General features: G+C 36.6%; 1 protein-coding gene across 1 annotated transcript in view; it reads left to right on the top strand.

The window, feature by feature from the left end:
• Gbe1 (1,4-alpha-glucan branching enzyme 1) overlaps nt 1–25,806 on the top strand; it is a 247,403-nt gene extending 221,597 nt beyond the window's left edge. The window contains exons 15-16 of the mRNA XM_041678667.1: nt 16,247–16,364; nt 25,076–25,806. Of these exons, the coding sequence (XP_041534601.1) occupies nt 16,247–16,364; nt 25,076–25,132 (175 nt within the window). The 3' untranslated portion in view covers nt 25,133–25,806. The remainder of the gene's footprint in view (nt 1–16,246; nt 16,365–25,075) is intronic.
• The last annotated feature ends 1,272 nt before the right edge of the window (nt 25,807–27,078 follow it).

The raw sequence follows: 27,078 nt of genomic DNA, 5'->3' as shown, positions 1-27,078 counted from the left end.
TTCCATAGGGAAACAAGACAAAGAAAGGGTAAAGTAGAGAAGAAAAGAATGATAAGCCTACACCTTGTGAATTAGCATTGAAACAGTATAGTAAAATGAGGAAGGCCATTCCAGTAGCTGGAAGCATAGACCATCCTTTGATAATAGATAGTACAAAAGATTAAGGAATGGTGACTGTAATAAAGCTGACAGCACTGATTGAGTTCATGTAATAGAAGATCTGAAATCTACATTAATTAGTTTTAGCCTTTTTCCTGGAGTTTATGGTAAATGGTTAAAGGTTTTTGAACTAGGAAGTCACTTGGTAAGAATGTGTGTACTAGAGCAAGATTTCATGTCCGGGTCTATAAAAGATTACGTGAAAAGAAGACTGCAGTTTCAGGTTAACCATGGAATATTGCAGAATAGACCTAAAGCATAGGTAGGCTTGAAGTAAGGTGATGGAGAGAGATTAACAGCAGGCTCATGTAGCTCTTTCTGAAGTGAAAGGCCTCAGAAACTGTAAGGGGAAATGTATTTGCAAGGGGAAATAAAAAGTTTCATTATAAAAATTTTTATTTTAAATTTTTTATGTAATATATTTTGATCATATACTTTTTCCTCCTTCATTTTATCCCAGATCCTACCTTCCTAACTCCCTATCTACCTAATTGTATATTTTCGCTCAATAAACAAAAAACAAAATAGACAAACTAAACAAGAAAACTAATAAGTTAGAAATATCCAAACAAAGCAAAAAAAAAAAATCCTCAGAAAAATCCCATGGAGTATATTTTATTTTGGCCAACTGCTCCTAGCCATGAGGCCTGCCCTGGAGTGTGGTTGCCGCAGCCAGTGATGCTACACTAGAGAGAACTGATATTCCCTTCTCCAGAAGGTAACAATGTATCTCCTTGGTTAGTATGGAGTTTGTATCTACTTCTCCTCATTGCAGAGTGGGGTGGTAGTGGTCTGTTTTGAACTTGTATGGGACTTGTGTGTATTGTGACAGTCTCTGTGAGTTTATACATATTTATTCTCTTGGACTAGAGGGCAGCATTTCCTTGGAGGCATTCGCCATCTCTAGCAATCACAGTCTCTTTGTGTCCTCTTCTGTAGAGGAGGTCCTTGTGCTTTTAGATGAGGGGTTTCATAAAGGCATCTATCTCACTTAGGGCTTATTACTCCAAAGTCTCTTACTCTCTGCACATCGTTAATTACTGTGTACTGCAAGAACGTTATCTGATGACGGTTGAGCAATGTTCTGGCCTGTTGGTGTAGCAATAGCTTATTAGGAGTCATTTTATTGCTATGTCACTTTAGCAGAATAAGAGTCATTGCCTTAGTCTCGGGTATTGCTTTCACCTCATGGTATAAGCTTTAAATGCAATCAAAAAGTGGTTAGTGGTTACTCCACAACATTGGTGCCACAATTTTGCAGGCAGATTGGTATTGTAGGTCATGGGGTTTGTACCTGGGTGATACTGATGATTACTTTTCTCCTCCAATAGCATGCAAAATATTTTCTGTAAAGATTCTAGTTGTGCATAGTAAGTGTGTATTTAGCAGTAGGCTTTACCATCATGTTATGGAGAGTAGCCAACAGCTTTGGTGAAGTTTTGCAGAACCTATGGGACTGCTTTGGTCAATGACTCTACATGATGTAACACATTCCGACCACTGGATATTTTACTTGGTGGCTTGAGATGTCTCTTTATATATTTAAAAATATTTAAAAACCTGCTGATTTAGTGTATTTTACTATAATGTAGATTATTTTCTGAGACAAAGGATTAAGGAAGTGCTTCCACGATACACTTGCCCCACCCTTCATGATTACTCACCTATAAGAAGCAGTTGACCTTAACTAAGAGACTAAAACCATACTGTCATCTTGGTTTTGTGAAGTTGTGATCTGCCTAGCCAGTCTATGCCTACCATTTACTCCCTGTTAAAGAAATGACTGCTAAGGAAGCTATTTTTTGTTCCAAAGATCTGATTCACAAGATAAACATGGAAGTTCTTAATTATTAAAAACATTGTCTTTTAAATTATCTCTCTCTAGCCTTCCTGTTTTTAGACCAAATTCCTGGAGTTCCTTCCATCTTCTGTTCTTTCCTTCTCTTTTCAATTCTTTTCTTCCTTCTTTTTCTTCTTTGTTCTTTAAAAAAGAACATTCTACTTCCATCCAAGTGAAGCTGCCACTCCTAGCAGCACAGTTTTTCAGACGTGGGCTGGCAAGGAAAGATCAGGTGACACATTCCTGCATTTCCAAGCTTAACCTGTTTCATGGGTAGAGGTATAATGCCCCTTTCTCTACCAACAGCAACCCTACCACACCTCCTGCTCCTGTTATATGCTCATTCAAAGTCTTAAGCTTTTTTTTTAGATGCCCTAGTATAATATCTTGTCTCTTTTCTTTATTCAGGTAATAATTTCAACTCAAAAATTCCATATATTAGCATGAAAAAGCACAGTGGATGTTAGATTTTGCCCTCTAATCTGTTGAGAGATTTGATAAAGGAACTCTACAGTGTGTGGTTATCCATTGCTAATTGCTTAAGAGTCTACCATATTTCTTAGGCAAAAGAGAGATATCATCTTGCAAACTTTTGTTGTTCCAAGCTTAAACATTCTTTTTATAGTCTACAACATCATTCAAGTCTCATTTTTTTTTTGGCCTTTAATCTTTTATACTTACTCTTTCACCTTTAAACTATTGCAGAATGACTTTAGACATAGAAATATGAATAAATTAAGATTGTATTATTATATTTCAGACTTTATTAAAAATGTTATATGATAATTGGTTTTTCTAGTATGTTAATGAAATGGAGATAGTTGCTAGTGTCAAGACTGGTTGCCTTTATCAAGTAAAGAAATTATTCAGATTCTGAAATCCTAAGAAACTGAATTTAATACCAGAAAAATCTCAAGTTTTTTCAAAAGTCATTTGAATTTCTTCTGTCATTATGAAGTACAAGTATTTTGTAGGTAACATGTTTGACTTCTCAAGCAATGTCAATCTTGAACCTGTGTGTCTTTTGTCTTGTATATCAAATTGCAAGGCATCAACTTGACTCAGATCTCTGGAGATCTCATGGTGGGTGTCTTCCCAGAGGTTTGTAAAGGGAGCTATTTTGGGGGAAGGCAAGGGTGGAGAAAACTTTAAGTATGCTTTTAGCTATCTGTCAAAATAATACAAAATTTGGAAAATTGAGCAATAAGGCTTATTTGTATCAATACAATAAGTTTTTAAATAAGTTAGTGCCTACGTTTAGGAGAATAGCAAAAATGGTGTAGGAGGGTCTTCTGTCTATGTGTTACTTTCATTGGTTAAATGAAGAGACTGCCTTGGCCTGGTTGATAGGGCAAACTCGGGTAAGTAGGGAAGACAGAACAGAATTCTAGGAGGAAGAAGGCAGTGTGGCAGACATCATGGTTCTCTCCAAGATGCATACTGGTTAGACTCATGCCAGTTAGCCACAGTCAAGTGGCAATACATATTAATGGGGATGGGTTAAACTAATATGTGAGTGTTAGCCAATAAGGGGCTGGAGATAATGGGCCAGAGAGCAATTTAATTAATACGGTCTCTGTGTGATTATTTCAAGTTAAGCTAGCCAGGCGGCGGGACAAAAAACAGGCCCGCTCCACAATACAACACAAAAACAATAGCAGAAAGCGTTTCCCTACACACTTGCATCATATACTGTTTCAGTATATCAATCCCAGGGTTCTTCAGTATAGTGGATAATGGCAATGTGGTGATGCATGGCACAGACCTCAATGTACTTGGTCAACAGGCAGGTTTCACATTGCATGGTTAGAAAGCTAGAAGTTATTTTCCAGTATATTATCTTATCTTGTGGTTTCACATTGTTCATCTGCAAAAAGGAAACGCACTGCCCTTTGTATTTAATGTATCCCTCTTTCATTTCTTCACCCAGAATACTATATGGTGAACTCAAAATCAAAATTAAAACCTGTTCGGTCCTAAAGAAAACCTGTTATTTGTAAGCCAGAATACAAATGTTAGTTCCCCTTTTTAGGTAATGTAGGGGCAAGTTGTATTTTGAGCTACATCTTCTGAAGGCCTTCTGCTTTTCTTTTACATATTTACTTTTACATCCTGTGCAGCCTAGAAAGAGAATTGTATTCGTCTCTTGTAACAGGCCAGTAGGCAAGCCTCTGAGGACCTTAGTCTTTTTCCCCAGCATGGGGCTGGGAAAATCAAGCAGTGTGTTTATTACAAAGCCAATGCCCTTCTAGTAATCTTGTAGTACATTTTCCTTTATTTTTGTATTTCCTACATGTGTTTTGACATGATAGCAATGGCGAGATTAGTGATTATCATCTCTATAATGTTAAAAATTGTTTTGATACAATTTTATAGAAAATGAGTTGCATTAGAAAATTGTACAAAAATTTGTGGCAATATGCACATTTTCCCATTCACCTGATCTCTTTTCCCACTTCCCAGTGACCTGCCACAGATTCTTCCTTAGGAATTTTTCTTTGTTTCCTTTGTAACCAATGTCTACAAAAAGGAAAAACTATTCTTTTAAAGTAAAACATAGGTTTCCAGGTCATCTTCTCTTGTAGTTGTTTTCTGTATTCTGGAGTGGAATGTGGATGCACACAGCTTTTATGTAAACCCTTACTGCATCCAAGTTTACTGTATAATGGTACATGCAAACTTCTAACCTCAAATGGTATTTGTAAGGCATACGCCTCTGTCTTTAAAAATGAACATCAGTCTGAAAGAATAAACAACAGAACAGTCACAGGCTTTAAAAGGTGGGCATGATCGTAACAATAGCATCCCCTTTCCACATGGCATTTCAGCTGTCACAAGATCACATGCTAAAAGGAGCCATCACAAACATGGCTCATGAGAAATATCTGAACACAGGCCAAAAATAGTTAAAGCTAAGGGAACAGATGAGTAAATAGTTGAATTTGACCTAAGATCTTAAAAATATTTTTATTAAGCTGCTGCAATATGTGCCTTTTAAAATGTAAATTCAGAGTATGACATTTGCAACCAGTATCCAGGTTTTCTAATGAGCAAATAATGTCATTTGGATGGCTCACTGGAGTGTGATTGCTGAAGGCAAGGCTTTGCTGTGTTGCTTGGTTTAGAGAAGGTTCTGAAGTGTGGTTATATAACACTGTTACAGAGAATCGGGACTTTTATAAAACAAATAAAGGCAAAGTAATTACTGTAAAATTAATTATATACCACATTGTGTCAAGAGGGTACTGTATATGTGAGGGATAATTTTTGGATTAAAGAAATAGAGTCTAAATTTGCCTTTTTGATGTTTTGGGAAAACACAAAACATTGAAAAGGGTGCCTCCTGAAATGTTTAACAGTGATATGGAGCATATGTACCCATCTTTTCTCTTTTATTGTGTGTCTGTATGTCTCCTTATTATACGTTTTATGTATAAGGAAACTTAAGCAAACGCAATTTTATATTTTTCAGTTCTCTTTTATCTTTAGTTTTAAGGAATGTATAAACATGTGTTACACTCAAGAATTGACAACATTCTCTTATTCAGTCTCTAGATAATAGTATGTCTTTTAGACATTTGTAGAGGGTATGGTTGATAATTTTTTTCATTGGTAAATATTTCTTAGCAGTCCCTGACATTTAATGACAGTAAGGGACTAACTTCCTTTCTTTCCTGGCAAGAGAGTTTAATTTGGCCTTTTTCTTCACTTCAGGAATTTGAGATGAAAGTATGAAAAGTATTTTGATGATCAAAATATAGTTACTATATTATTTTTAGATTGGTCTAATACATATATGATTATAGGTAGTAATACATAAGCAACTCTTTACTGGGTTTGCATAAACATAACCTTTTTTTATATTTTATTTATTTATTTATTTATTTATTTATTTATTATATATACAGTGTTCTATCTGCATGTATGCCGGGATGCCAGAAGAGGGCACCAGATCTCATTATAGATGGTTGTGAGCCACCATGTGGTTTCTGGGAATTGAATTCAGTACCTCTGGAAGTAACAAGCAGTGCTCTTCACTTCTGAGCTATCTCTCCACAATTTTTGTATTGTTGTGCAGCGTGGCGATAAAGAATGGAGGGGTAGTTTTGTTCTGAATATCTATTGTAGAGCTGTGAAATACTGAAGAACATATCTGTAGTATTACTTGTATGTCTCTAATTCATTAAGTATCTCCTGACTTTGGAAATTCTTAGACAACAGCTCAGATTCCTGTCATCCATTTTATGCTTTTCTGGATGATAATGAATTTAGGAAATATTATAACCTTTAAAGACAATACATATTCACCTATGATATATATTATTAATTGAATGACATGGTTTTACCAGCTTCTAATAGGAAACTTCACTGGGGAAACAAACTCTTCTTATAGATAGGTCACATGCCCAGCACTAAATGCCCAGCACTAAATGCCCAGCACTAAATGCCCAACAGAAAATGAACTCTGATCTTTTTGTCTCCCCAAGGCTCATGTAACTGTTGCAGCCTCCTGATGAAGTAGGTATTGTGTGATTTTGTTATCTATAAATGCATAAATTTGCTCTGTGCTAGAATAGTGTTTACAATATTACTCTCTGGGGGTTCACATTCATCTCTGCCATTTATTTGTGGTGAGGAAATGGATTGTTGTCTTTTCATTGTTTTCATCACCAAGGCACTTACTCACTGTCTTGGTGTCATAGTGGGAGGCTGATGTGCGTAGAGGTCCTGGGAGTGGTGTTGTGTTATTATATTATATTATACTATATTATATTATATTTACTTATTAGAATACTTGGACTCAGCAGATAGTCTTCCTCACTATGGCCTGAGCTCTCTTTTTCCAAATTCTTTTTTCTATGTCTGATTCCCCAGCTCATTAACCCATAATAATTCCTTTCATTTCTTTGTCTGTTCCTTGCTAAGTCCCTCCCTTATTTCTGTACTATTTTCCCAGCTTTGCTTCTCATCACCTGCCTTTCTCTATTTTGAAGGAATATTTTAATTTTTTTTACTTCCTTCCCACGATTTCTTTGTGAAATAACCCCTCCTACCCATCGGTTCTCATCATTATTTCTCTCTTCTGCCATCCTTACTCTGAAGAAATGGTAGGTCCTCTTAAACTCCACAGTTCACACTATGACAGCTTCCCCTATTGGCCAGAATCCTTGGCCTCTGCTCTGTAACTAAAATATATACAGGTGGGTGATGATGAATGAGTGTTAGGGATAATGGGAAGCATGGACTCTGATTTTTTAAACATAGAATTCAAAGATGAACTTTGCAGACTATTCACATCAAATAGAATTGCTTTGGTGAGGAAGTCTCTGTGCTTATTTTAAAATTAGTGTCAGAAGTCGAATTTCCATAGCACTTCATAGCCTTCCGTTTACATTGGCCCATGCAATCCTCATATTATGTCAGTAAGGCTGGTCTGGTCTAGTGCTCTTATCCTTAATCTACATATGAGGATCAGAAAGATTCATAACTTCTGAAAGGTCAAAGTCCTGGTAAGTGAATATATGAAATTTAATCAAGTTTCTCTACGTCAGCATGGTTTGAGATTTGGATGGCAAACCATCTTTTTCTTGTTTTTAGAAATACTGTCAGTATGCATAAAGCATATCTCACTAGTTAGAATGCTCTTTTTACTTGAGTTCTCGCCCCCTCTTTGAAAAAGTTAATGGCTTCTCTGACTAAATTCTTTTTTATGAGAGAGGGAGGGGTAGCTATCTTATACCACCCTAGTTTGCAACTTTCAAAATCACAGCTCAATATGAATGCAAAATATTTATATCTTTACTAAATCATAACTCATAAATTAAGATTGTATAGACTTTTTTCCATCTTGGTACACAGATATTTGTAAATACTTACCTCAGGCACCCTATGTAGTCTCCAGCTCAGAGAATTAGTTACTGCATATGTGTTCACATATGTATTCAATGTTCCTATAAAAGAGTAAATTTGGTCTCCACAACTTACTCTATAAGCTATTGTCTATGTTTCTCCTTGAGTTGTAGAGTATATAGTATCCATGTTACCCATACTTCTGGTTTACAATTGCATGTTCAGAGTCTCACATCATAGGCATATTATGTATAATTTAAGAGAATGAAATAATATATATATATATATATATATATATAATAGACTTTGCTCTATGAGCTAAATGGTTTTGTCTAAAGATTTATAATAATTTTTGTCTGTGGGCTCTCTCAGTTAATGTACCTAAAGAATATACAGAAGAATGTATGTTGGAATTAAGATCTCACGATAACCTAATAGTCTAAATAAAACTCATGAATATTATATATATATATATATATATATATATATATATTGGGCTGGAGAGATGGCTCAGAGGTTAAGAGCATTGCCTGCTCTTCCAAAGGTCCTGAGTTCAATTCCCAGCAACCACATGGTGGCTCACAACCATCTGTAATGGGGTCTGGTCTTCGAGCATAGACACAGACAGAATATTGTATACATAATAAATAAATAATTTAAAAAAAAACTCATGAATATTAAATAAGATTGAAAAATAATTATATTATGAGAGACTGGATTTAAAATATGTCAGAATTTTGACTGATTTAAATTTTGTAAATCATATGGTTGCCAATCATAGCTAGAATATGAATTTTCACTATGAGTGACAGAAATGTATTTTTCAGAAGTAATTTAACATCGTTACTCCTTTCTCAGATATATGTATTTTTTACCACATCTGTCTATTAAGATATGGTGGGTTTAAAATTGATGTTACCATATCAATTGTAATATACCCATAAAAATATTTTATAAAACTCAGAAGTGTGTGTTCACTTATATCTGTGTGGTTAACTTTTAAAATATACATGTGAGACATATTAAAACGTAGACTCCATAAATGAGAGTGATATTATCATGGACTGTGTGCCATAAGTTATAAGTAATGACAGTGGCTATGTGCACTCCTGCTCCCATACACGTATCCAAACCTGCACAATTCTTAACTGTAGTTTACGTGAAACCATTTTAGCCTCAGCTCATCCAGCTTCCTCACACACCAGGAGAGATCCAAATAGTGATATTCTTGGAAGTTAAACATGAAAGTTAATATATTTCTGTTCCTTCACATATTAGCAAGATGATACTTAGAGTATCACAGATACAGGGATGAATTGTAACATTTTAGGTATTTTAATGTTTATTGACTTTAAAGTAGAATGTTATGATCAAAGTGTGTAATCTTGCCCTACATACTCAAAAAGATATGATTTTTGTCTAGTATTTTTAGTATTTTGTGCTTAAGTATAATTACTAAAAAAAAATAACCAATGAAGCTGATAATGAAATTTTTTAAATATGTCATGTCTTTAATATACTATTGGTCATTTATCCCTGTTATCTAAGAATTATGAATGGTGTCTTTAATTCCAAGGCTCATGCAAATCAGTTATTTTATTGAGAAATAATTGCTTTACATTTACATGTATGACATGGGATTCCCTTCTATATGCTGCAAATATGTTTTATTACCATTTGTTAATAAAGAAGCTGCTTCTGCCTATAGCAGAGCAGAATATAGTCAGGCTGGAAGAGGTATAGAAAGAGTGTGGGTAGAGTTAGAGAGATGCCATGTAGCTGCCGAAGAAGTACATGTTGGAACTTTACTCTGAAGGCCACAGCCTCATGGTGATGTAGATGAATAGAAATGTGTTAATTTAAGATAAGAGTTTGCTAGAAATATGCCTAAGCTGTAGGCCAACCAGTGTTATAATTAATATAGTTTTTGTGTGATTATTTGTGTCTGATCAGCCAGGAACAAAAGAGCAGTCTCAACCTACACATGCACTTATTTAACTATTGTTATCAAAAGTGTGTCTATTACAAATCTACCATAAGTATCATAAAATAGTTGTAAACATTTAAGTATTACAGATAACGAAGTGAAATTTGTTAAGGATGCTAATTAGCTCACTGATGCAATGGTGTATTAAAGCCAAGGTTAGCCCCTGGATTCTAACTCTCCCTGATTTACCAGCATTGGATTTACACATAGGTGTACTTCACCCAGGATTTTAGTAGATACTGTCAATAAGATCTCAGATCTTACACTTGCGAAGAAAGCTCTTTCCCATTGAGTTGCTTTTCCAGTCTGTGGTAGAGCATTCCTTTATATTCAAAATGAAAATTAGCTTTTAGTTTAAAAGCATGGTAAAGTTTTGTTATTTTAGGGTTTTTCTTTTGAGCATAGTACAAACTGGTTTTGATTATAAGGTTTCTGATTTACAGGCAAAAATGATATGTTATTTTTCTTTTAAAGTTCCAAATAATTGCTATTGCTTCTTTGGATAGCTGAATTTATCAGCACGTAGATAATGATGGTATAGACAGAGTGTATTTCTAGAGGAAACATAAGTCAGAACTTCGGATGCTTTGTTGTTGTTGGTTCCTCTTTCAAGCTATTGATTAGCAGTGAATTCTTTAGCTTACATTACAAATCATCCAAGATAATGAAACCTGGCTACATAGGATAGCCAGAAATGTTCTGTAAAGTATTTAGAACACTTTTTCCATTTGTAGGGAGTTGTATAGCCTTTGGCATTTTGTGTTGTCATTCAATATGTTATCTACTAATGTTTGTCCTTAAGCATATCCAAGAATAAACTAAAATTTTATGAAATGTATTTCACAAATTATATTTATCCATTAATTAACATAGAGAATAATGGCATTTGAGCGAGACATGCTTTGATCTTGCTTTGCTGATATTTACATTTTACAGAATTAGAGTGTATAAGGAAGGCATCAATCTTGCCGAAATTGGAGTTTATTTTGCAGTCTAAATCCAGAAACTTTTGTTGATGAAATAAGTACATCCTAGCTTAAGTATAAATATGCTTCTTTTTGGCATATATGAGGTTATTTAAATTTTTGATGAAGACATTGTTTTCAAACTTGAATGTCTTTGGAGCTCAAGCATGGAGATGTTGTTTTTTTCTAGGACTCCATGATTATTTGGAGCTAATAAGACTAAGAAAGTACTCTCCCATAGAAAAGTTGCATTCTTGATTTATGAAATTTTAAAAAATTGAGTTTACTCAGAAGGAAATTTCCCATTTATTTTTCATATTCTTACTCTAAACTTATATTAGAAATTATGTGCTATTGAAGAATGCTATTTTCATTGATGTCTAAGAAAAATACAAAATGCATAATTTTCATGTAAAGTAATCATATATGTCTCTTATCAGTGGTTTAAAAAATAATTAAAATATGAGAACACTCGATTACAAGAATGCATTTTGAAAGAAGAAAGAAAGAAATGCCTGAATCTGGTCTGTATTTACGTGTATCATCACCCCATACAGACAAGTACATACATAACACATGTCAAACACATCACAAACCTTTGCTGCCTCTGCATTTTGAACGAGACCAAAGACAGTAGGATAGTTGTGGCTTCTAGGTATTTTATAAAGTTTATAATTGAACTCATTATAAAGTGAAAGGGCAGATCTGGTTCAGATGCTCTGTAGCTATGGACCTTAGATTTTTATGGATTATACATGTCAAGAGATAAAATCTAATTTGTGAATGTTATAGGAGCGATCATATTTGAACATTATGGAAAATTCTATACCAGGTAGTCATCTTCAAACTATTAAAATCCTAAATCCTTTCTTGCTTCCCACCAGCTGTTCTTATTCTACAAAGTAAACATTTGGTTACTCATAGTTACTTAGAGTAGATCTTAGAGTGTTTACATTGCTTTTCTCTCTTGGGTATAAAGTTTCTCTCCTGACATCATTCAACTCTTTTGAATTATTGTAATTGCAATCAAATGAGTGTGTTAATTGAAGAAGTATATATAAATATAATTGACTTTCAAATAAATGTTCCATTGTTTGTTTTTCACATTATACCATTTCTTTTGGGGGGATGTGCCTTACTCAGAACAGTACAGTAGTGATGTGTTTCTCTTTACTAGAGATTTATGAAAATTAAGTCTCAAAATTATGGTTTCTGACAGTTAAATATATATGGTAAGTAACTGTCTCTGCCATCTTTATGGTCCTCTAGTCATTGGAGGACCCCCCTTTCTGTCACTCAGTTGGAAATCTCAGAGGTTGTACCTTATGATAAATTTCTTCAGATCTATCAGTGGTAGTGAAGTAGGCTTGGCACTGAATGATATAAATGATAGCCCTTCTTGTCTGAAATGCTCACACTTGGAACAGACCCTTTATCAAGTGGCTGAGCAAACACAGCAGCTTTTGAAGTATTTGAAGAGCTATTGAATTTGAGAGTTTTCATGGCTCCACTGTTCTTTAATCTTATTAGTATAGGCCTCCTTCAGAATAGGCTCTTCCTTGGTTTAAATTTAAGGACAAAGATTATAAAATAATGCTTAAAACGTCTTATCTACTTCAACCTGTTGATAGATATATGAAATACTTAGGAAGCTCTTGAATTTAAAATAAGAAGTCATAATATTTAAAATGCTATCCAAATTTGTAGGAACCTATTTCATCTCCCTTTTTATAGAAGAGAGAAATCTGTACTTAAAATTCTATTATTCTTTTCCTTACTGCATTTTTCCAAAATTAACCAAGGAAAAGAATATGTTGTGTTCCAAAGTGAGAGAGCAGGTGAAGGAGAATGGAACTAAAACTAAGAGAATAAACTTTTGACAATGTAGGAAACATTATCTTTAAGTATGCTAATTTAGATCTATCATTTACAGCCTGTATTATTTTCTCATACTGTATTTACTCTGGCTTTCTTGTGTTTAGAAGGTCAACTTTAGAACTGAGGAAGAAAGAGCATTCAACAGCACTCTGCTAGAATTTCCTATAAACTGTATAATCATCTGCAGGATGGGGCAGTCAAGTTTACCCTTGAGTTCTGCTTGGCACCTGTTCCACCATTTCCCTAGTTGTCTGTTGCAAGGCAGAACTACCCTCTTCTTCTCCTTTTCTTTTAACCAATTGTTCACCAGGCTCCATATTGTCTACTTCTATCATGTTTAGCTCTAAATTCTAGACTGCCTATGTCTTTTGGAAATTACCCAACCTTGTTATCCTTGGGCATTGTTAACCTTGTAATTGGTTTGCCAGATTTGACCTTTTGTTTGACCTTCGTTCTTGAGTTCTGACTCCTAGATTGAATTTCTTGCTAGTCAAATGATGTTTGGTTTAAATATGTAGCAGTATCAGAATTAATCCACAAAAAATTACATATTAACACCTTAGTCCAGTTTCTATATGGAGAGACTGTCAACTCTACCTTTCTCTTTGACTCTCTCTCTCTGTATTCCTCTTCCGACCTCACTGACATACATATGTATGGCTAGTCTCCTTATAAGGTATGAATTACATATAAACTAAGACCATTTAATCAACTCCTGTATTTTCTATGCTCTCTTGTTTATTTTATATGTGTAGTAAGTGTATGAGGTAGTAATGATAATTTTCCATATTTTTCTAATATAAAATCTTACTATTTGCAGCCTAACACCTGTTAGTGAATTGGGATTGTCCTGATGCCAGTTTGAATGATTTATTGAGAACATCTTACAAGAAAGCAGTTTTTCTAGGTGTGAGAAGGAAGCTATGGTCAATAACAGCCTGTTGATGTGTCTGGACAAATTAGTTTTTTATTAATTTAATATGAAAGCACATTAAGAAGGATAATTCGAACTAAGTTAAGATTATCTGTACTGTATTTTTCAAACTATATTCTTTATATATTTAAAAGGGATTAGGAGAATACTTGAGAAGGAGAATATTTATAATCAGCAAATGAAGGAAGCATTTCTACTAACCTTTTCTTAAGGCCTTAAGTCTAAGTCGAAGAAAGTCCTATAAAGGCAAAGATTCCTGATGCCTGAATAACGTGCCAGAGCAAATAACAACCACAACATGACTTCCCAATTATTATTTTTAATTTTTCGCTTTGTAGAAACTTCTGAATTTAAGCACTATATTTTCTTAAGAAGAGGCTGAAGAGATGGATCAGCCTCAAGAGTACTGCCTGCTTTTCCAAAGGTCTTGAGTTCATTTCCCAGCAACCACACGGTGTCTCACGACCATCTGTAATGAAATCTGGTGCCCTTTTGAAGAAGAGACCTGGTCATCAACTTAGACCATGAAACCCTATGTGAACAAGAACCACTATATATGGGCTGCCCATGCATGTTCAGCATTGCCAGGCCATAAATTTCAATTTTTCAATTTCATTTCCTTAAGGAATTTGTTGTGTTCCCTGGATAGTAAAGACACAGAGCTGGGTCACTCCAAAAGTGGGCACAAAAGAAGTTTTTCCAAAAATCAGAAAACAGAAAAAATAAGTATAGCTTGCATTTTGAAACTTCTGTGTTTAAAAATTTTTTTAAAGAAACTTTTCTTCTATGGCTACAAATTACACACATGCAAAGTATATTGTAACAATTTCCAGTATGAGGGTCCCTTTCAAGGTCAAAAAAAGAAATATGCCCTCCTGTGACTATTGTTCTTTCTGTATCATTGATTATGAAAATATTTAGTCAAAGGTGCACTATTAAGTTTTTCAATGGATTAGCATTTTAGTAAACAGAAACAGCAATTCTGTGTTCAGACAATGACTAATGCATATGGATCCTCTCTCACCTGAAATAACACCTGTCCACACAGGGAAACCCTTAAAATACAGCTGCCATTTGGTAGTTCCTCATCCAGCTACTGATATCGAAGACATGCTTCCCTTTTGTTGCCTTCACCACAATTTGTGTTGCTAACTAGTAGTTTGTTGATAATTTAATTCAGTAGTTATCAAAACATATTCTGGGGCATTGTTCTCCATATTTTGACATTGTAGACACCAATCTGAGGATGTGACAAACTAGAAGAAGAGAATGCAACTTCCTTTTCGTCATCCTTGTGATGTTCACCATCTGGATTTCATGCTAAATCTCATTAGTCGGCCTTAGTCATTTCAGGTACATTGAATTCAGAATGTGTATGTATGTCTGAGCCCAGAACACATCACTTGAGCCTCCACCTCCCCCACCCCCCCCGGCTCCTTTGAGCACACTAGAACCCATGTGAGTCAAAGCTGACTGACCTGGATTGACCAAAACAGAGTCACTGCCATGAGCAACTTTCCTATGGGGTATCCATCTGCATCTCGCTCCCAAACCAAGGTTTCAAAAGGATGGAAATGATGGACCATTGATCATTGCTCACATGCACAATATTTGGAGCTTTTTACTTTATAAAAAGTGTACAAATGTTACTGAACATTTATGTTCCAGGAAGAGAAAGCTAAAATGCCTTAGTACTATCTTTGCTCTTTATAAGACCTAGAAGGATCAAATTTTCTATGTACTGATAAGTTTTTACTTGTAGATTTTAATGTCAAGTACAATTTCTTGACATCTTAGATTAGTAAAAGACCTTTAGTTACCTTCTGTAAGTACATCCATGCTCTTAACTCACTGTGAAATAGGTGATATTAGCCTGAGAGGACACTGGGCTAGCATTCTGGAGACCCCTTTAATCTTTGGTAATTCAAGAGAAGGATTGGGTATTTAATTATAGCAGATTCCTTGATTGCCACAAGATCTACCTGTGACAATGACAATGCATTTCCCAGCTTGTGCTGTGTTGAGAGCTCTCTGCAGTCTAGAGCCAGGAAGTTGGAGTAAGGCTATACCTGGAAATATCCCAATCATGCTTTGTCCATGTCTTTGTTTGCCCCTCTGATATTCAGATTCTGAAAAGCTCCATGAATTCAAAGATGAGGAAGGAGTAAAAGTTCTTCCAAATGAGGATTAAGAAAAAGTCTAATGCATGCATGTATAAAAGTATTTTATAATACAGTTAATGAATTTTAAAGACATGTAACTCACAAAGTAACTAGGTATAAAATGGTATATCACAATTATATAGTAAGTGCATTCCTTGTGGTTTTTCTAGGTAAAATATTTCCACTTAACCCTGTTTCTCTTCAGAATCAGATTGTCAGCTAAAGAATGGTTTGCTTTCAGAGAAAAGGAGAGTGTTTGTCAGGCTGCATGATCTCTCAATGGGCTGGATGAAGTATATGCATGACCTTTCAGGTTCAGGATGTGGGGCTAGATCTAGAAACCCTTTGAAACCTCTGCAATTTTTGAGAAGGAATGAGTACACAGTAAAATAATATTTTACCATTGTTCGGAGTATATTCATAATGTCTCCTTCCACTTTTGCACTGTTGTGAATTCCTTAATGTCTGCACATTCAAAATAGTACTAGATTCAGATGCCCCGGAATATGGAGGACACCAGAGACTGGACCACAATACTGACTATTTTGCTGAGGCTTTTGAACATAATGGTCGTCCCTATTCTCTCTTGGTAAGTAAGATGTTTTCATTATATTTAACTTAATTTTTTGTTTTTTATAGTTATAGTTTTGTTCAAAATAGCACCTCTTTAAATGGTAACATGGAGCAGGGGCTCAAAGACAGGGAAAACAGAAAATGTGTTGAGAGACACTGGTCCTAGGAAACTAATACTGAAGGATATTCGGATACAATTGGAAAAAAACTTGAATATTGGTAGGATTTAAGTTATTTCTATAGGCTTGAGGGGGAAGTTTGCATTTTTTTTTAGGAATTTCTACATTATTATCTGTTTAATGATTTTTAACTTAAAACATCTTGAAGAAATAAAAGTGTATATCTTTTCTGTCATCTAGTAAATCAAGGCCTAGATTCTTTGTAGTTTTGGCTTCTCTGCATTATTCATGTAATTGAGAAATGGTTTTGATTTTACAAGTTTTGTTAGACTACAGAGTTGAAACAGGTGATACGGTGATGCCTTCAAATATTATATCAGTTCTTAGAAGGTGTAAAGTGTAGCAACATTTTAAATAGTAAAGGATTCTTATCTTAATAATTTTTGTCCATACGGTAGGCTTAGGTTGCATATAAATCGTATTTTCTTTGCCTGGCTGATCATGTGCCTGCCTTGCCATTTCCTCTCTCTCTCTCTCTCTCTCTCTCTCTCTCTCTCTCTCTCTCTCTCTATGAATCTCTCAGGTATCCATCATTCCCCTTCACTGTGAGAGATATTTTCTTCCCTTCATGACATCAGGAGATATCTAACTAATATGTGGATATATCATATCAAGTCAGCAGATTTTATAAATTTGTTCACTTTCTTAAAAGTTCTTAAGTTGAGCATTAACATCTGTATGGTACCCTTGGATTCCATTTTTATACTATACCCTACCACTTGAACTAGTGGTACTATATTATGCGCGGAGTGGATTAATCCTAAAGTAAATGAAAAGACCACAACAATGACAACTGAGCAGCGATGTAAGCACAGCGGCTAGACAGACTCAGCTGCTGGTCTTATGTGTTTATGAGTGTGTCTTAATAGCTCTGGTGTAGGCATAGGTGGGTACAGAGGCAGTGTCCCCCTGGCTAAGAGAGAGGGCTCATGTGGGTACTAGCCACTTTTGAAGAGCTACAGCTGTAGCTTGTCAGGGCATTCAGTTGTGACATGCGCAATGCAATTGATAACAATAGATCCGTAAGTGAGCGAGACAGTTACCCAGAAGATGTGGGATAACCAAAAGGGTAAAAAACTCCTGAGGGCTTTAGCAAGATGATTCAGCTCAACGAGGAACCCGAGAAGCTGCAGCCTGCCATAGTAAAACTGAACCTTATCCACTCGAATTTGACAGGAGGAGTTGGAAAGATTTAGCCAACCTTCTTTTGTAGATAAAATTGTCAAAGGTTCTAATATCTCAACAGAGTTCTTCTACAGAGAGGTTCTGCTGCGAGAGTGAAATGATGACAAATGTCATGGAAGAGACCTGGAATCCACTGCCCTGTCTGCCACTTGCTGTGCATAGCTCCTTCCCTCACCTGTACATGAGGATGTATAGGACTAGCCGCTCTAAGGCAAGAGACTCTTAGGAAGCACAGCCCATTAACAGGGCCAAGCTTTGTGGTCTTTCTGGTCATGTGTTCAAATGATATCTCATGGGTGTCATTTTCTATCTTGAACATTTCAAGGGCACTAAGTGCCTTGAGGGTGCTTGGTTACAAACCCAAGGGGCAGGAAGTTACTTCCATTGAGATGCGCTCAACTCTTTGCTGTAGATAGAAAAGATTTTGAAAACTATTCAGTTTTTTAGGAGAAAAATATTCTGAAATGGTTAAAACCAGTCAACAAGCCAGGGGTTGTGGCAATCAGGTTACGTTTTAAGCTCTATTTGAAGGGATCTAGCAGACCTGAAACACAGCTTCTAAATCAGCAGGTGGAATGAAGACTGTCCCTTCCCCCTTGGTCTCAGTAATATACACATGCGCAGAATCAAAGTCTAAGGGTTCTGCACACTGCAGCTGTGATCCACCTCAGTCAGCAAGGCTTGGGGAGCCTCCCTTCCTCAGAACAGTGTCTGTAGTGTCACAGTTCATATACTTAGAAAGTGTCCATCTACAGTATTCAGGGGCAGAGAAAGAGGCTAGGAGGGAGCCCAAGAGGAAATACACACACATACACACACAAACAAGTTGGTTCTTCACAATTCTGTTAGACAATTAGGGTAAAGGACAGGGAATAGAAAATGATGTAAACAAAACATCTGTCACAGGATTGCTTCATTACAGTGAACCTCCTTAAATGGATTAATGAGTACTGAAATCCAGTCCAGTTCTTGACAATGTCCCTGGGTGCACTGTGACAATGTCCCTGGGTGCACTGTGACAATGTTCCTGGGTGCACTGTGACAATGTCCCTGAGTACACTGTGACAGTGTTCCTGGGTGCACTGTGACAATGTCCCTGAGTACACTGTGACAATGTTCCTGGGTGCACTGTGACAGTGTTCCTGGGTGCACTGTGACAATGTCCCTGGGTGCACTGTGACTGTCCCTGAGTACACTGTGACAATCTTCCTGGGTGCACTGTGACAGTGTTCCTGGGTGCACTGTGACAGTGTTCCTGGGTGCACTGTGACAATGTCCCTGGGTACACTATGACAATGTTCCTGGGTGCACTGTGACTGTCCCTGAGTACACTGTGACAATCTTCCTGGGTGCACTGTGACAGTGTTCCTGGGTGCACTGTGACAGTGTCCCTGGGTGCACTGTGACAATGTCCCTAGGTGCACTGTGACAATGTTCCTGGGTGCACTGTGACAATGTCCCTGTGTGCACTGTGACAATGTCCCTGGGTGCACTGTGACAATCTTCCTGGGTGCACTGTGACTGTCCCTGAGTACACTGTGACAATCTTCCTGGGTGTACTCTGACAATGTGCCTGGGTGCACTTTGACGCATATAATCACCAATAAGTGACTTCTGAGTCCTGTGCTCCCCAAGTCATGAAAGGAAGAGTGGCTACAACTTTCCCTCTTCCATGAAATCTGCCCGTCATAACCAGTTCAAGCATTTGCTAAAGCTTAATGTGCAAGCTCAATAATCCAGGGATCTGCTGAGTAAGTGTCAAATCTGCTTTCAAAGACAGCAGCAAACACAGCTCAGAGGAATCTTAAAATACACCTGCATCCTGCGGCATCAGCAGGCACTGCCTGGGAGCTGCCTGTGATTCCTTACTCAAGACCATGAAACCAGTGCTAACTGGATTCACAAAACCACCAAAACACATTTGGAAAGCCAGGGCACCCCACAACTACTGACCTAACAGGGCTGAACTCCCCTAGTCTGTCGTGCTGATGGTCTGGGGGAGATCCATTTTAGCGTAATCACTCTCTGCATTGTGTTCTGACCTAGGAACTGGTATGTTAACCTCTGTGTTAATTGGCACGTGTTGGGTGAATAGATTCCCTTTCCCTTCTCTGGCTCATAAATTCAAATTTTCCAGCTTAAAGGAGAGCATGGGGGCTACAAGGCCACAGAAATGTGCTTCCTTACTGCAACCAAGGTCAATGGCAGTGAGGAAGATAATACCAAAGCAGGAGGCTTGGCCTTAATTACATTGTCAGCTCCTTCCCAACAAGTAGTGTATTTGTGTCTATTCTAAATGTGGGGAGTCACAAGGGTTTTCGTTTAAATGGGGAATCTTGCAAAGGTGTAATTTCTATTGTCTCTCATCTATAAATACAGAAAATACAATTTAACATTTGGAATATATCTTTGCCACTGTCTATAGAAGCATTTACTTATTTTAGGAAAAAAAGCACTCAATTCTTAGAGTTTAGTTTTCTTAGTATTTTTAAATTAGTATGTCCTATCTATATTAATGTATAGGAAATAAATGAATGAATATAAATTAATTAAAATACTTATATATATATATTTCTTAGAGTTTAGTTTTAATATTTTTAAATTAGTATGCCCTATCTATATTAATGTATAGGAAATAAATGAATGAACATAAATTAATTAAAATACACATACATATATATATTACTTTTCTCCTAACTCTTAACACACACTTTGTAAACTCATATATGTATATGAAAAATAAAATTAGCTTAACTGTCACTTTGAAAAAGGAAAACCACTATTAAAAGGACTAGTCTACTTTTCAGTGAAGAGTATTTTTGCCCTACCAGTATATATGTGAATGGGACGATGCTAAATTTAGCACACTTTCTAATATATTTTTTAAAATTCCCTGTGCATCATTATGCCTACATTTTCAAATGTTATCATTGCAAGTGTTAGACACCATGTTTCCAAAAATTATGTAATTAATTTCACAACTCTTTTATGATCATAAAGAAGAATAACAGAGGCTGGCTGACATCATGGATCACGATGTGGTCACGGAGTTTTGAGCCACGCTAGTGGTTACTGTAGTAGTTAAATCTTTATGAATAGTCAAAATAGCTGATGATTAACATGCATTTGACAATCAATGATTTCAATGCTCTTTGCTTTAATTTAGGTCAGTATGACTATGGCTAGACAATAAACTTGATAGACATGTATTACATTGTCTCATTTGTTCTTTATGTGGCCCTCACTGTAATATGAGTAAGGCTGAATGTCTATTCAGATGTGTTTTAGAGTACATATGGTCTATAACATACATACTAAATTTTTTTCTGAATGTGTATACCAAGATGTTAGCTATATTTAAACATGATTACACATTTATGTTTAAATCTGCTTATGTCTGTGTCTCTCCTCTTGCCATACAGATCAAAACCTTTTGGAATGTAAATAGGGAGATGAGAGTTATAGAGCTAGTATTTATGTAGTAAGTTTTAGAGACCCAAAATTTGTTCATGTTTTTAATGATCTCATCGTAAGGATTAGCACTGATTATCTTCAGCCTTTAGTATAATTGGTAGTCTTTTCCGAACCTCCAAGAAAATTGATTTACATACAAAGAAACCCAATAAAGAATAAGACTCAAAAATTTGTGATTAGCTAGAATGGAGAAAAATCGCTTTATGTGGGAAAAACAAAACTATGCTGCTTAGAGCACAGAGGCTTCAGCGCAACAGAAACACATGTGGTCATTAACGGAGCAGAAAAAATAGCGTGATTACACAACATTCCTGTCAAAGATATCGAGTGACTGCCAGCTGAAGAGCTTTGAAGAGATAGTGTTGAAGTCTGTCAGTGTGACTAGAATTGGGGTCATAAATTTCCTTGCATAAAATGGTCAGCATCGTTGGATGAGAATTCCCAGAACATTTTTAATCATTTAATGTCAAAATGGAAAAGCCAATGCATGTATTGCAAACTTGAGCTTCTTTTATTCTCTTGTCTTCAATTCTTAAATTTGAGCTCGAGGAAATATCAAAGGTTCCAAAGGAAGGTGCCTTTTTAGAAATCATAGTTGTTAATTATATTCCATCGATAAATCACTATGAAGATATGAATCAAGCAGTAGCTACTGTAATTGCCTGGAATCCAAATAAGAGATTGAGTGGACCTCTTCTGATGTATCACTGTGCTGTACACTGAGACGGACCAATCATTATTTGTCCCCAGTCTGATTAATGTGTCTCATTGCCACTTCTTCAGAAGACATGAACTGCTGGGTTCCTGTCACTGGTATTATGGGACACTATCTTCTCAGAGTGATTTTGAGGGAGAAGAATGTGAAATGTTTGTGTCTGATTTCTGGAGCTAGATAGAAATTTAGATTGGTCTTTGATTTAAGGTAGTTCATGGCAGAACCTCCTATCTTACCTATTAGTCAAACTCAGTAACAGCAATCATAACACATGGGCAACCTCTTATATGTTTGCCCCTCAGAGGGACAGATTGCTATCTAAAATTGTGCTTAGGATGTTTAAAAAAGGAAATGAACTTTCCTGGCTATTGGTCCCTTTTGTTTCTTCTCTTTTGCTTTGATCTGTTTCTTTTGTCTGTGGCTTCACTGTGGAAGTTCACAGTTCCTAGGACTGATCTTTCTCGATCCACAGAGCAGACTATCCTTCTTTCCTCATAGATACCTCCAGCTTCCCTTTGCTGAAACAATTTTCTACATCTTACCTTAATATCTGTGTCTTAGTCAAAAAGAATACACTTTTTAGATGAAATGGGTTACAGTAGTAGCTAAATTCTAATAGGGTTTAAAAATCAATAGACATTAAGACAATGTATAAATTATAGGTAATCAGGCTGTGGCATTGAAATACTTGGTTTCTCCACATGTAATTATACAGGGATGAATATTTATCTTTTTTAAAATACTTGATTGCAAATCAGATTGTGACAACAAACAAAATAATGGCTGTTATCGTTTGTGAAAATTTTATCAGATGAATAATACTTTCCAAATCACTGTTACATTTAAGGAAAGATTGGAAATTCTGACCTCCAGCCATTTCATTCTTAATATAATTTTATTTTTTATTAGTTTTTAAATGTATTTTACATACCAGTCACAGTTTCCCCTCTTTCCTCTCCTCCCATTCTCTCACCCCACCTCTTTCTCCCATCTCCATTCAGAAAGGAGAAAGTGTAAGGTCTTCCATAGGAGTCAACAGAACATGGCATATCAAGTTGAGGCAGGAACAAGGTCCTCCCTGCCTGCATCAAGGCTGAGCAAGGCATCCCACCATAGAGAATAGGTTCCAAACGCCAGCTCATGCACCAGGGACAGGTCCTGTTCCCACAGTTAGGGATCCCACATATCGACCTAGCTACACATCTGTCTCCCAGATGCAAAGGGCCTAGGTTGGTCCCATGCAGGTTCCCTAGCTGTCGGTCTAGAGTCCATGGGCTCCCACAAGCTCAGGTCTGCAGTCTCTGTGGATTTCTCTGTCATGATCTTGCCTTTGTTTGCTCCTATAATTCCTCTTCCCTCCCTTGAACTGGACTCGCAGAACTCGGCCCAGTGCTTGGCTGTGGAACTCTACATGGGCTTCCGTCAGTTACTGGCTGAAGGTTCTTTGATGACAATTAGGGTAGTCACTCATCTGATTACAGGGGAAGACTGGCTCAGTTGCTCTCCCCATTATTGCTAGGAGTCTTAGCAGAGGTTGTCCTGTGGATTCCTGGGAGATTCACAGGCAAAAGGTTTCTCCCTAACCTCATAACCCATAATGACCCGTCTATCAAGATATCTCTTTCATTGTTCTCCTTCTCCATCCCTCCCTCAACTCATCTTCTAAAATGGATTGTGCTTTAATATTTAAAACTAGCCAGTTCCCATAGGTCTGTCTTGCTTCTTTTGTATGGAAAATACATTGTTAAAATTCTTTACTGTGGATATCTTAAAATATAGTGAGGCCAGTTGCAAATTAAGGTACATTTGACATTTTAAATTTTCTTATAAAATCATTTTTTGTGGCTTTAATGTTGGTTATAAACTATAAAAAGATGTTTTTTAAAAACTCGCAGACAAGTGTTCACGTAGAGATAAAATGACTGAATGGTAAAATAATTAACAAAGACATGGAGAGAAGTCTCACAATGACTTCAGTAATCTATAATATTATTTTTATTATTTACATTGCTAGTACTTAAGTGTATATGGAATAAATCAAGTCTCACAGTTCATTGGTTATTAATTTTATACAACTTGTTTTATGAGTAGCTGCATTAGAGGGCTTTGGGAAGCCACTGCTGTTCCTCCGCTAGTTACCTGTTCTTTTGTGCAGCCATTACTGGTGCCCTCCCTTCCTGTTAGCACCCATAGCTGTGAGGAATTAGGAGAGAGTAGTTAACCCCTGCTTCTAGAAAGCTCCTGGTCCTGTAGGAAAAATAGATATCTGAAAAAGATAGAAAAAAACTAAAACAAAAGAAAATCACAAATTATATATGAAGGACTCAGAAGGCACTAAATGGCTGCTGGAGTGGGGAACATTCTGTATCTGCGATTATCCCGGGAAAACCTGGCCAGGGCCTAAGGGTTGTAAGGTCTATTAAGGTCTGAGGGCTGTAAGACCAGCCGAGCAAAGAGTTCAGAACATAAAATATATTCTAGACAAGACCGAGAGGAACATACAGATTCCTGCAGCAGGAGGCTGTGATGGAGGTGGTGAGAGGCAGGGACTGAGCTAAGATTGCACAAAGCAGAGGAGATTCGAAGGTTCCAAGGGGCTATCTCAAAGGAGGGGTCTTTATTTTGTTTTCATGTTTTCCTCTTCTCTCTCTTTCTCTCTCTCTCTCTCTCTCTCTCTCTCTCTCTCCCTCCTCCCTACCCCCATCTCTTTCTTTTTAAAATTGGGTTACCTTGAGACAAGTTCTGATACACTTAGAATCCCTTATGTTGCATTCTAGTTTTTCTTAATTTTTTAAGAAATAGCACGATTATATATTGTCTTAGTGAAAAGCAATGTTCTTTTGAGTACCCGGTTGTTGCATTTATTTTTCTAATCACAACCTTGTGAAATACAGGCAGCCCTTCTGCAGCACCTAATAGCGAAGAGGTTTAGGAGAGAGCCCTTACATCATTCCTGTGAGGAACTTCATCTTTTGTAAATAGTATGGAGCCCTCTAGTGGTGAATGTTGTAATAGCTTTCGATTGCTTGAGCCTTCTGATGGCTTAACCTTAATCCTTGAGCCTTCACTGTAACCTTAATCCTATGCGAAACTGCATGGTGTCTCTGTCACTGTGATGTTATGACAGCATGTTCAAAATTTCTTCCAATTACACCGATGTGATTGTGTTGACAGGTGTACATTCCAAGCCGCGTGGCTCTCATCCTTCAGAATGTGGATCTGCCAAACTGAGGAGACCCGCACTCAACCCACCTCCTGCAGATGCGTCTGGGTTTGACTGATTCCCCTTGCCAAAGTGATGCTAATGCGTGTGCTTTGCAAAACACGGCTGTCTAGCCAAAACATCAGGCTGAAATTCAGCGTTGGAATATGCAAATATGTAACTTCTGAAGTAGAAGGAAGGATGTGTTTAAAATATTAGCAATGTGTATTTTGAAACCTTCCAAGAAATTAGGATTTGCAAATGAAGTGTAATATATAATAATTTTTAAATGTTACTTTACTGGCAAGGTGTTTGATCCTTTAATTTCAAATCTGAATTACTCATCAGGCATGATTTTGTTGTTGTTGTTGTAGTGAGACAGTATTTTGTGACATGGATAGTTGGAGGCCTTTTTTGTTCCATTGTCTGTTGGTCTGAATTATGAAGTGCTGTTTGTTTCTCTTTTTTTTCCGAATTGTGTTTAGAAATATTACATTAAATATGTACTGGTAACCTAAAAATACAAGTCTTATAAAAGATAATATAAAATTCTTATCTGTGCCTCATTTTGCATTAAGTTTTACATTGTAATCCCCTGTCAATATACTGTTTTAGTTACTGCTGATATCTTAGTCTTTCTGAAGACTTGAGATGATTTCAGAAAATGTCTTTCATTTCAGTCAATAAAAAATGCTAAATTGCATTGGCAACTGTTCATTTTATTGTGGTATTATAAGGAATGCTTTCCAGTTAATATTAGTGGACTTTATCTCAACTCTAATGCTTTCCATAAGTAGATTCACATATGCACAATGGACCAGGCAGCTAGGAAGTTTCCTTTCTTTGGGAAACATGTTGTATGTTAAAATTATGTTAATCAGGGACCTGGGGAGATGGCCCAGTGACTTAGAGCACCTGCAAAAACGAGAACCTTTGTTGAGAGGTTGAAGAGATGGTTCGGTGGTTAAGAACAAGGACTGCCCCTGCAGACCACCTGAGTTTAGTTCCCTGCACCTGCATCAATCTGCTCACTACTGCTACAGAGATTCCAATATCATTTTCTGGCCTCCAAGAATAATCAAACTCACAGCTACACACTCACATGTATGCACATGCACAAAATTAAAACTAAAATAGTAACCAAAGACAATGTAAGCTCAAATCCCTAGCCCTGACATTAAAGCTAGGAGTGACTGTGTACATGTATAACTCCAGCTTTGGGGAAAGACAACAAACCAATCCCAGGAGCTTGCTGCCTAGCCAGCCTTAGCAAAATAGTGGTCTTCAATAAATGAGAGACCTTGTCTCAAAATGTGAAGGGAAATAGAGGAAAGGCCCTAGCATCTTCTGTGCATGATAATGGACGTGAATCATGCACACTAACACAGCCTACACATACACATGTGTGCATAATCAACACGCATAAAATTTCTAGCATTTGAAAGAAAATCATATTAACCAATTTGAGTATCTAAACTACTCTTTAGGTTTAAGTGAGAACTTTTAGAAGCTGCCTGGACTCTCTCAGTCCAGTGGGATACTCCACCAATCTGCTTTTCAGGTCAGTGAGCTGGTATGTGATTTATGCATAAAGGAAATCATGATGCATTCCTGAGAGAGGTGTTGTCAATTTTTCATTTATTTTAATACTAATTCTAGGTTTTTATTTTTAGCTTGATGATTCATAATTAGTAAGAAGTGATTGGAAATGGGGGAAGGGGAATTAATACGATCAAAATATGCTGGGCATATATGGAATTCAGAAAAATAAGCAATATTGGAATTTTTAACTTAGTAGTGAATGGGTAGTGGATTCAGTTTTGCACTAAATCTGTATATGAGGTGACATCTTTGAGTAGCCAACTGTGAGTAAAGTCTTGGAGATCTATGTCTAAAACATGATTTGTCTTCACTTCCAAGTGCCATAGGCTAATAACTTGGTGTGCTCATAAGACTCAGCATGGCCTGCTGGTAG

This window comes from Microtus oregoni, unplaced genomic scaffold (assembly GCF_018167655.1).
Source record: "Microtus oregoni isolate MIOR12 unplaced genomic scaffold, Mior012 000030F_ref0000283, whole genome shotgun sequence".
Taxonomy (NCBI): domain Eukaryota; kingdom Metazoa; phylum Chordata; class Mammalia; order Rodentia; family Cricetidae; genus Microtus; species Microtus oregoni.
This window is presented reverse-complemented; position numbering and strand designations above follow the sequence as displayed.